Source organism: Lepisma saccharinum, chromosome 1 (genome assembly GCF_977018435.1).
Source record: "Lepisma saccharinum chromosome 1, izLepSacc3.1, whole genome shotgun sequence".
Lineage (NCBI taxonomy): Eukaryota > Metazoa > Arthropoda > Insecta > Zygentoma > Lepismatidae > Lepisma > Lepisma saccharinum.
Genome location: NC_139229.1, coordinates 219,368,773 through 219,381,106, shown reverse-complemented (window position 1 = coordinate 219,381,106; position 12,334 = coordinate 219,368,773). Strand labels below are relative to the sequence as shown.

The 12,334-nt window shown below is 40.9% G+C and overlaps 1 protein-coding gene across 8 annotated transcripts in view; it reads right to left on the bottom strand.

Annotated features, from left to right (window-relative positions):
* The window catches only part of sif (guanine nucleotide exchange factor still life), a 674,511-nt gene that overhangs the window by 55,509 nt on the left and 606,668 nt on the right, over nucleotides 1-12,334 (bottom strand). For all 8 annotated transcript variants that reach the window (XM_083112141.1, XM_083112137.1, XM_083112140.1 and 5 more), the window contains 3 exons: nucleotides 12,037-12,304; nucleotides 7,136-7,279; nucleotides 5,837-6,019 (listed from right to left, as the gene is read on the bottom strand). In XM_083112141.1, coding sequence (XP_082968267.1) covers nucleotides 5,837-6,019; nucleotides 7,136-7,279; nucleotides 12,037-12,304 — 595 coding nt within the window. The remainder of the gene's footprint in view (nucleotides 1-5,836; nucleotides 6,020-7,135; nucleotides 7,280-12,036; nucleotides 12,305-12,334) is intronic.

Below are 12,334 nucleotides of genomic sequence, written 5' to 3'. Positions count from 1 at the left end.
ACTCTTGCTGATACTAGTTGATTCACTGTTTAAATATTGTTTCTGTCCAGTTCAAAATGTATTGTGAATTATTCTAGAGAAATTAGAAAAAATAAATTATCTGCGAGACGGAAGGCAATATGTCCGTTGCCGTTAAATCCAGGCCCAACTTGTCCCTCTCGGGTTCTTCCTTGAACTCCTAGCTCCAAGGACCTCTCCGATGGCGTAGTGGTAGCGTCGTCGCCTTGTAATCAAGAGGTCCCGGGTTCGATACCCGGTGGTGGTGGTGGTTCGGATCCCACTTTAAACTGTAGGTTCAGTCCCGATTATCCTTACTATGCATAAAGTGGACTTAAAACACCAAATCTAATCAAATCAAATCCTAGCTGCAACAGTGATCACTGGAGGTCGGAAGTTGATGACAAATCATCCTCTCTAAACCTGATATCAGTCCGTTTTACTTCAGTTAGAACCAGAAAACGTTTTCTTTATTTTGCATTTCTTGGTTCTTTTTTGGCTCTTAGGTCATATTTTAGTAATTTCTTGCTGTCTCTATTGCATTTTCTTCATTTTTTAGGTTTCTTTTTCTTTTACCTTGTCGTTTCTTGATTTTTAAATGCATTTTCTAGCACAATTTATGTATTTAAATTTCCTGACATGGTCTTTTTAGCAAGTTCATTAATCGAAAATATGCACAATATCAATGGAAATGCACAATATTATTTTTAACTGAAAGTTTGCAAATAGCTTAAATAATTAATTTTGGTACATTTATATTTCCTCTAGCACTTAAATACTTTATGTGAAGCCTACTTTGACGTTCCCTTGCTGGAATCTTGGGTTTTAGTCACAATCTTAAAAACATTATAATCTGATGTACCCGAAACACAACTGTATTTTCATATGTTGACCGACTACTGTATCGTGCAAGGTCCACTTTGAAAGGAGGCGAATGACTTGCACAGAAAAGCCTTGAAGTAAAAATAAAGAAAACAAGATTAACACTTCAATTGCTTTTTTCCCTTTGTTTCAGAAGTTTAAAACACCAAACAACGGGCTTTGTATACTTATTCAACTACTCTGTTGTAATTTAAGAAAAAAAAAAACAAGCTTTCATTTTAAGAGCAAAAATAAATTATTTTTAGGTTATTTAAAAATAATTTTAAGGTCATTCTATAGGCCACTTTTTTTAGATTTTCGGTCATCAACTTCCCTGCCCTAGTGATCACACTCTTGACCACTTTCTTAATGCTCTTGACCGTGGAAACGTACTTAAGGACCCGAGAGATAAGCTATATTTTGAAAGGACCAACGCCGATGATTCCTGCACCACCGAAGCACGTCTGGCGCCATCGGCATCGAATGGAAGTGACCGGCCCTGCAATTCAACGTCATCGATCAGTCGAAACGGTGGGTGATGCCCTTCCTCTCAATAATTCAAATCGGCCACTCTGGAAGATGCGTCCGTGCATAAGCGCTTATTGGAAAACTTCTCGGCATCACTTTTGTGCATCATTACTTTCGGCAGTTCTGAACCTTTCTAGAATCCAGAGATCCTTGCAAAGCTTCTTTGCATTTTTTACCTTGGAAACCGATAGTTATCAAGATGAAACTTCTGTAGGTATAAATGGGTTTTCCAGTGGCCGCGGTGGCTCAGTCGGTAACGCGTCTGACTACCATGCTAAAGGTCCCGGGTTCGATCACCGGCCGGTTCAAATCCGGGAACTTTTCTAACGATGGAAGCGGCCCCGGCGCCCACCCAGCGTCGAATAACATGGGTACCTGGGGGAAACCCTGGGGGGTAAAGGCGGTCAGGGGCGTGATGCTGATCACATTACCCCCACTCACGACCGGATCAAGAAAGTGTGGGGCGTTACCCCCACACCCCCTATACGCCTTCATGGCGTGGTGCTATGCACAGGGGAGAACTTTACTTTATAAATGGGTTTTCCAGTAAAAAGCACAAGAAATTTAGCGAGAGACAGATTTAAGTACAGTAGTATGAGGTCAAAAATTTACGTGAGTGATTATGGGAATATAAGTTTTCAAAGCATTCCAGTAAAATGCTACTTGATGTAAGGAGATGAATGAAAAGAAGAAAGGTTGAAGGTGAATTACGATTGATTTAAAATTTTTGGTGCGTCGGCACGTATGGCTATTTTGCACCCTTCAGTGTATGCGGGAAAACACCCCCTTATCTAAAACCTTTAGCTCAAAATTTAAAAAAAGGTGTAATGTTAAAAATGCAAGTTGTAAAGGGACCTGCATAGGACAAACACAACACATTAAGAATGGTAGGGATACTCTAAAAACTACCTCAGAAACAGTATAATTTGCCCGCTCTTCTCAAAAAGCTAGAGAGAGAGAGAGAGAGAAGGAGAGAGAGGAAGAGAGAGAGAGAGATAGAGAGGGAGATGGAGACAGAGAGAGGGGAAGAGAGAACATTGAATTTCACTTATTCAATGAAACATGCAATAAAGTTAAAGAATCCGGTTTTCTGCTGCTTCGATAATGAGAGTGAAGTTTATCCATTACTGTATCAAGAACAAATGGCGCATTCATTTGGCAGAAGCAGTTAAAAATCTTCAACGTATTAGACGATAATTTGAAACTGTAGTTATGGAACCAGGTACAGTCATCACCAATAAAAAAATAGGACACCTAGACACACCGCGGTGGCTCAGTCGGTAACGCGTCTGACTACCATGCTCAAGGTCCCGGGTTCGATCCCCGGCCGGTTCAAATCCGGGAACTTTTCTAACGGTGGAAGCGGCCCCGGCGCCTACCCAGCGTCGAATAACATGGGTACCTGGGGGAAACCCTGGGGGGTAAAGGCGGTCAGGGGCGTGATGCTGATCACATCACCCCCACTCACGACCGGATCAAGAAAGTGTGGGGCGTTACCCCCACACCCCCTATACGCCTTCATGGCGTGGTGCTATGCACAGGGGAACACTTTACCTTTTTTTTTTTTTTTACCTAGATCCTGAAATACTCGCTTCCCTACAAGGCGATATGTGTGTTGCCTAATGATAGAAGTTTTCATTGAAAATTTGCTGTTAAAATCCACTTATCGCCGTAGATTTAGGTAACAAATGTAACGCATTGCAGGGAAGCGAGCATTTAAGAATCTAGATATCCCATATTTATTGCCGGTGACTGTACGTGGTTGCATCATTCTAAAATATGCAGTTCCAAATGAACGGAAGTGCTTGTGAATAAATCTCAATAAGTAAGGCACCTGTTCCATTTATACTATAGACAACAGTTTGTTCTTAATGAAATTTAATTTGACATTTCATTGGAGAATTGAGTAGTATTTGTATTTTGTGTAATTGATATTTAGCGTCACTTTTATAGCATTTGTGCTAGTTAGGACGATGAGTATTAGTGATGATTAGATGATATTGGTGAAGAGAAACTCACAAAGGCCGGGATTCGAAACCGAAAACTTCGGTGGTAAGTTCGAAAGTCGGCCAAGTAACTCAGGCACTGAACCGGCTGTTTGAGTATCAGTTTGTGCACTCTATTGACTCTTGCATAATTCTCAAGAACAATCTTGTACGCTCACGGACACTTCTGGATTGTAACAATCCCATTAACTTTCAATGGAATCGTTAAAATCCAGAAGTGTATATGACTACAAATATATGCTGCAATGTGCTAGTGTTTGGTAGAACTTTCCCTCTACCAAGTTTTATCTTTACACCCTTAGTAGTTTCCGACAGATATGAACAGATGGCATGGCCTGACGAACCAAATCATCGCACAAGGATAGTTCTTTTGTTCAGCTATGCTGTTCGTGCCGATCCCCTAAGGAAAAGAGAAACAACAAAATCTCGGAACAGGCGGATGTGCAATCCCTCTGCCCTTATTGCAATCACATCCTGGGATTTAGAGCGACCCAATCCCTGCAGGGCGAAATGCCAATCATTGCTCCGTAATTGAAAGGTAACTTCGTTGTTTGTATGCTACCATGTTACGTAGCCAATAACCTTTAGCTTCGGCAAATTACAGCACGTAATGAGAGCGGCGCCAGAGTCGCTCATCTCCCGACAGCTCTGCGGAAGGGGATAGGCTGACACGGGGAACTCAACGTCACGTCGCATCTGGCAACGCGTTTGTTTTTTCTCCTATTCTTCTCCCCACCTCCACTTCAAAATTAGCTATTGCATGATCGATTCCTGTTTGACGTAGTGCACGGTTGACGTTCCGCTAAAGTTACACGATGGTGTGAGCCGGGATTCACTTTGAAGGCTTTGGAATTTTATGAGAAGTGGAGCTTGGTAAAGCGAGAAAAGAAAAATCGTAACGAAGTTTTGAGAACGCAACTCTCAACTTTTGCCAGACTTTCATCTTAACGAACCTGCCAGAAAAGCTAATGAAAATACCAATTAGTTATTTTAATATGATCGTCCGAAGAGAAGGGAAAGAATTTTTAACTCTAGAAAGTAAGCATTTTTCATCAATAAAGGAAGTCCTTGGACAAATAGAAGTATTTTAAACAAAACAAACATGTTACACATGCAAAATAATATTTATTCGCGTAATGAGAAGAACGATGCAATAAGTTTAGGAAGTTTGAAACAAATATCACACAAACACACTACCCAATCTAGAGAAACTTAATTTTAAACTATAAAGAAATAAAGGAAATCGAGTTTTATCATGCAAGTATGTAGCATGTAAAGATTAAATAAGGAGCAAATACAGAGTAATTATAAAATCCCTGAAAGATTGTTAAACATCAGTGTAAAAAGTCATACACTAAATGAAAGACAAACCCTCCGAGATTATTTCTGACGTTGCTTCGACGTAATTGTGAAAACAGCCGACAGAGGCCCCACAGCCGCAAGGGCAGTCTTGACGGCGAACCAGGCGGAGAAAGTATTTTGCGTGCTTTATTTCAAGCAATTTCATCGGATTTGAACGCATGTAATTTCCTCTTCTGGGGTTACCTCAAGGATTTGTCTACATACCACCCTTAGGAGGATCTACGACACCCGATCATCGACCGTCACTCTTGATATGCTGCGTGGGTCGGATGTGGGAAGAAATGGACTACAGAGCAGATGCGTACCATCGGACAACGGTGAACATACTGAACACTTATGAGGACTGCAAAAATATCTGGATATATGTATGATTTATGACAACTGAACCTTTAAATATATCGATTTTTGAAAATCTTTCACTAACTTTATAATTACCCTGTATTGGAACGCAAACAAGCATTGCTTTTAATGTATATCGTTGAAGAAACACTAAAGGCATTTCTTTATACCAAAATGAAAAAAAAATCTGAAATACCATGAGCAATTACATCAAGACAACGTATTGAAGGAAAAATGGAAGTACTTTAATTTCCCGAAGAGAATAATATTTCTAACTTCAACTTTATTTATGCTCATACGGACGGGTCAGCAGTCCTGTATCGGAAATCGAACCCAGCACCTCTTTATTTCAAGGCGTCAGCGTTACCCAATATGCTATCGGAGAGGTTCAAAGCCTTTCTCTACATTAGAGAGGGAGTTGAGTTATCCAGGTCTCCGTGATAAACCTTTACAGTTTGCCCCTTAATTTTATTCATCTATGTTCATGTCCCTTGCGTATGCCTATTCCCTGTTCCTCTCCATCAACTTTTCTCTACCTAATTTTGACATATTTTTCTTCCGCACAGAAGAATTCCTAGAACTGCCTAACATTTGATGAAAAAAAAGGATTTTTTTTTTTTATGCCAGGATGACCCCTTTCATCATTTTAGCAATTCTGCCAGTAAAAGCTATTGGAATTCCCTGCCGCTACAAAGCAATCATATGGAAGGGAAAAACAGGCAACTCGAGCCTCTACAGCGTACCTTCGGATTCGGTAGCTCCCCGTTCTGAAGACTGGCCATGTAGCACCGCAATCGGAACTGCTCGCAGTGGAGTCTCTCGAGGTTCTCCTCCCACTGGATGATCTGGTTGGTGATTTGCAGCTTCGTTTCAGGATCCGACACCACCGACTGCTGCAAATCGGCCATGTGCTTCAGCTTGTGGTCCTGGAACAAACAAAATGGTCAAGCATTAAATTCGGTACTAACCTCCTATATTTCGGACGAGCAGTTTCTTGGCATGGCATTCCATGAAGACATTAGGACGTTTAAATAAACATTTAATTTACAAATCTCTAGCATTCCTAAACCAGAAAGTTTACTGCCGAAACAAATTTGGTCTTGGAAAGATCAACCGACTGCTAACCATCCTTACCAATTTCCTTCAGGTCCATCGAATCGCGTCACTACTTGCGCAGAGACTTGTTTCCGTTCGCTTGCTCCGGAGACACCCGGAACAGAGTATAATTTCGACGAAGAGGATGAATGATGCTAAAATTCATGGCAATCCAACACCCATGCCAAGATTGTACTTTCAAGAACTCTTAATTATGTTCCTAAACAAGCCAAGAACATAAGATTTACTTATTTTACCCTCTTTGAGAACTTACCATCAAGTGTATGTAAGAAAAAATGAGTTAAGAAGATACTGATTGGTTGAATTGTTTATTTTACTTCTGCCACTTTTGGCTAATCGTGAAGATTAAGTGGTGATATGATGAAATTCATGAAGAGACACACATATAACACCCTGGCGTCGCAGCACGCTGTGCTAACCACTCCGCCACGAAGACCGGCAGGTTAAGAATATAGATGGGCATCATGGAATAGTTATACATCAAAAGGATATTAGGAATTTTCTGTCCGATTAAATGAGTGTAATAATAAGTGCGCCAGTATATTTAAGAATGAGCCTAATGTAGGTAGCCAAAGTAGCAATATCACGAGTCGACCATCGACACTCTCAATTACCAAGGTGGCTTACTTACATTTATACAGACCACAATTTTTATTAGCTTAAACAAACATTACACATTTCTGCAAAACGTTGATTGTCAGAAACATGATTACATTTTTCGTCTTTACACGTTGATACTAGCAGATTTATTTCCATGCCTTTCTCGGTCACACGTATAAAACATTCCACACATATTTGGCGCCCCTCTCTGGCAACAATCCCCGGGGGCCGTTAAAGCGCCATTAATTGCCAACAACATTAAGGGGTTACCCCATGGAGGAGGCAGGGGGAGAGAAACAGAACAAAATTACAGCGAAATTACTCACCGACTCGATGGCCTTTTCCAGTCGGAATATTTCCTCCTGGAGGAGATGCAGAGTTCCAGTCTTCCCACGATGTCGAGCGAAAGCGGCTGCACAGGCGGAGTGGATGCTGTTCACCCAGTTCTCCAGCTCTACCTGACATGGAGCCTGGAATGAAAAATAACCCCGCACTATTTATCTCTCTCTGCCAGGGAGAACGCGCCGGAATTGTTTGCCAAAGAATTCACAATATAAATTCAATTAAATCTCCGACCCAAAGGGATGTTAATTATTCCCATCCACCCGGCACTTCCAGAGTAATTATGGAAATTAACCTCACCTTCCTTCTTGGTTGTCGGGTTCAGAATTTGGCAAGCTGACTTTGGATTTTTTTGCACTGTTTTGTTCGCTGCGGAAGTTGCCATGTTTTTGTCATAGACGGCCTCGCGTCAAGGCATTTGCTTCAGAACAGATTCTAGAAGTTTGTTTGGTTGTATTTTAAATTCACAAAAGTTGATATTAAACAAAGCAACGAACCAACAAGTACGCAGGACCATAAGAAATGAATGAAAATCAAAGAAAGGGACATGAAAATAATAAGGGGAAGAAACTATGACGTACAAGAACTGAAGAGTTAAGGATTTTTTTTTATAATTGAGAGGCAATGAAGCGGAAAACCAAGAAGAGGTGTATGAAGAAAACAAGACGTACGTTAAAAAAAAGTCATGATTAGGAAAGAGACATTGGTAACTAACTCAAACAGACGTCTTATTTTCTAACCAACATTACAGTCTTTCGCGTTTCCTACTAATTTAATTCGGGCAGGAACCGGTTATTTTCCCTAACAATCACTTTTTCAGAATTTCGACATATCTGTGCTGAGAGACAGACACTCTAGGATATAAAGAGAAACATGAAAAAGTGAAGAAAAATTTATAGCGCTAATCTCATTCCTAAACATGAAGATATAGAATCCCAAATAAAAAATGAAGAACTTAAAATATAAGAAACGAGATATTTTCAATGGCGTACATTCGCATAAACGAATTTTAAAATTAATCTCAACCACAAAAGACATCCTTTTGGATGGAGAAATGAGTATGAAAAGGGCGGTAAAATTATGTGATCAACCATATTTGAAATAACTAACTATCTATCCCAATCTTACCTGAAATGATTGTAACAAATTATAAATCTGAATGTCATATTTGCTGCTGAAAGTAAACATGTAGTCATATATTTTATACTGGAGGTTATGCTAGGACACACACACACACACACACACACACACACACACTACACCCATCCACACACACAAACAAAGAAGCAGAACACCTCCTCTACTCATCGTGTCACAGTTCATAACTAGGCGGAAACAACTCAGGCTTCCTTAGTTCGGATCCCGGCGGATGTGGCCCGAATACTCTACTCTGTATCCTAACCTAACCCCAATCTTAGAGCTGTGCGAAGTGCCCGAACTCAGTTTCGATCTCAGCCAGTTGATGTGCGAAAGCACCCAAGAGACCAACACCTACCTAGTCCGACCACTGGGCTCAGCAACGAGGACTAGCATCTAGCAACAGCTGAAGTAAGGGAAGCTTCCTTTATACAGGGTGGGGCACGAAATGTCATCCATTGAAAATGGCGTATACTTTTCATACTGTTGGGTGTTGGAGTACTGTATTTTCTATATATTGTACTATATTTTCAACGCGGCTTGTTTCATGTATGGTTCAACAGATGACAGCCCGTAACGATGTAACGCAACAAACTACAATTAAAATGATAGAAGAAGGTATTGGAACAGAGTTTAGAATGAAAGGAGGAGGTAATGAAACAGAGGAAGAATGAAAGGAGGAGGTAGAGGAAAAATAGAATAAGGAGATAGGGAAGCAGAGGAAGAATGGAAGGAGGAGAGACATGGAAGCAGAGGAATAATGGAAGGAAGAGGGATAGGTATGGAAGCAGAGGAAGAATGGAAGGAGGAGGGAGAGGTATGGAAGCAGAGGAAGGAATGATTGACACTGCAGCAGAAGGTAAAAACTGTGGTGCGCGGAAACAAAGAGTGTTGTAGAGATGCAGAGACGTTTTCGTGTCTAGTTTTGAACGCGAAGGGCTCCGTGTAGATAAACAGTGCTCAGACTGGCAAGACAATTTGAACGTGATGGAGAGAAAATGACCCCGTGCATCGACAGTCCGTACAGCAACACATTGAGGCCATGAGAGTGGCTGGGACTCGAAGCCCCTCTAAATCCACGATAACTGTGTCCGCTCATTTTGGTATAAGTCGTCGTTCTCTTCTGAGATACTGCATTCTGATTTGCACCTTTTCCCCCACAAAATTACAGAACTGAATAAAAACTAACGGCGACAGACAAAGAAAGGCAGGAAAATTTTGCTCGTTGTGCTATTGAACAAGGCAATGCTGTGTTGCTCAACACATGGTTTACCGATGAGGTGTGAATGGGTGTGTAGAGACAAGCAGAATGTGCGATTTTTGGCGTTAGAGGCCTCGCACAATGTGCACGAGATTGAAACGTATGGGGACAAAATGTGTGTGTGGGTTGCAATCTCAAGCAATGGTATTATTGGCCCTTTCTTTTTCAACAATACTGTCAACAGTGAACTTTACTTGGAGAAGCTTACCAACAGTGTCCTTCCACAGATATTGGCAAACGGACTTCCCATTGAAACGCAATGATTTATGCCAGACGGAGCTCGCCAGCATACAACGAGCATTGTTTTGGAGATCCTGAACAATCAGTTTGGCCTTCGTGATATGTCGTCATTTTCCAGAACGTTTTCCGTGAGGAGCAATGTGGCCCTCACACAGCCCCAATATTAACCCATGTGACTTCTTCTTGTGGGGCTGCATAAAGGAGAAGGTGTACCTACAGAGAGCTCTAACTATAAAGCAAGTGCAAGCCAAAATCATTACCTTTATCCATGGATTGGGAGAGGATATGTGTTACCGAGTCGTCAATAACATGAGTGTTCGTCTGGAAGAGGTTCTACGACAAGAAGGTGGACATATTGAACATGTGCTGCATACTGGCTAGCGCTCCACATTTTAGCATGTGTAATCCAATTTCTTTGTACTACGTATTTTGTGTAATAAACAATGTACATACAAACCATTTTTAAATGGATGACATTTCATGGTCTACATTGTATCTGGGCAGCAGTCCACCGAAGGAGGAGGGAGAAAGAATAGGAATCGGGCGACCTTGCATTAGATTACGAAATTTTCATGACCCCTCCCTTTTTATGTATATTTCAGGTACAGTGACGTCGTCGTGAAAGACTCTGAGAGAGAGTATATCAAAGGGTACAGTGTCACATGTGCTAACACTTTAATAAACAGGGTCCGTTAAGTGAAGTTAACTTTAATGATGCCGTAATAAACCTTTACCTGGAGTAGGATTTTAATTCTGAAAGCTCTGTGTGTACTTAGAAGTCCCATTCTCTTGGCATAGCAAGTTGAGGGCAGTTTTGATTAACATCGAAGCACGGCGCATGAGAGTAGACCTGTTCGTCCGTGCTGAGGTAAGAGTGAGGGACGTTTTTAGCGACAGAGTGGTAAAAATTTGCGAACATGTAACCAACTTGTATTAGATGATAGGACTAAAGTCGTTTTCACATCGTGAAGGCACAGTGGGCTCTTATGGACAATGCTTTTCTTATGGGAAAATAAAGCGCACTGTTACCAAATATGTTGATTTCCAAATTTATGTGGAGTAAAAAAAAAATACAGTAACGTAAAAGATTTTAGGTAGAACATGATGGTGAGGACAAAAATTGTTAACTTTATTAGATGTTATTTTAAAATAATTAAAATGCAAGTTTCCATTGAAACCAAATTTTGAACATCTAATTCAGAACGTTAAAGCATGCTGTAAAATCGGAGCTGTTGTTACCAAAAAAATCGACACTACTATGCAATTGTCATTGGTGATGGTGGTGCTTAGAATTTGTCAAGATTTTTAAAAGTATGTCTTTAAAAAAATAAATTGTCGAATAAAATGTGTGGATTTTTTATTGGCGCAGTGGAAAATGTCGTCTCTGGCCAAATATTGTTTCATAAGTCTACGTAAAAACCCACAGCGACAAAGTTGTAAAGATAATGATGAAATTATTTTTGTCATCACTCAAATGTTCTCAGAAGCATTACTTCCCTGCAAATGTAGTTTGTTTTAAGCCGAACAGTGCACGAAGTAAGGAGACGGGCTGCGGTGAGTCTCATATGTTACCAGTTGCTACGTTGCCAAAGGTTCAGTAAGGTTTTGACCACCCTCTTGGCGGACTGGTGAAGTATTTCGTGACTTTTGCTAGCGGTACATGAAGTGATTTATAGCGTACTAATCTTGTAAGTGTTTAGTCATCACAATGGATCGCAGGAAAAAAGAGTGAGATAATTAGAAGTGGTGTGAGAAAAATTATTTTAAGAAAGTTCGAATATTTAAAGGAAAAGAACCCTGGACGTAGTCAATCGTTCATTCTTAGTGAACTTTGTAAGATGGCTGACGTCAGTAGGCGTACATTCTTTAGATTAAGAAATGAAAGTAAGAATGAATCAATTGTTAGGATGAAGTGCCCGAATTTCGGATACCTCAATATTTCACCCAAGAACAGCAGCACGGAAGTGGAGATTATGCGAACTGAAACGTTTATTTGTCCAAGAGTTGCATCCTTGTGCCTGACCTTGAACTTTGCCTTTTTACGTTGTGGCTGTAGTTTTTGTACTTTTCACGAATTTTGTTATAATGTTTCACACTTCAAACTTAAAGCATGGATCAAATATGGAAATTTTGCAGTTTTGAAAGGCATATTGTGCTTTCTGGTTGGCAACACTGGTGTGACGAGGGAACGCAAAGACATGCAGAAACATCACATGTCACATTAGCGTCGTCTGAAAAGAGGCTCACCTGAAACAAATAAGCGTCGCCAAAGGCAGTGCTGAGGCAGAAAATATAGTCCCTCTTCGGGTGCTCTGGGATTGGTTGCATTATGGCGCCGTCTACGATGATGAGGTGCTTGGGCGCCGCTTCCACGGAGCGTCCTTCCCGGGAGTCGCAGGGGTAGAAGAGCAGCGTCGTCCCCTTCAGGCACACCCAGTAGCCCTTCCAGCCTCGCTTCCTCGCGAGCTCTATTTGGTGTTTTTTGCGCAGGAGCCACTTCTTTACGCTCAGGAATCTGAAACGGAAAAGGGAACACAAGAAGAAT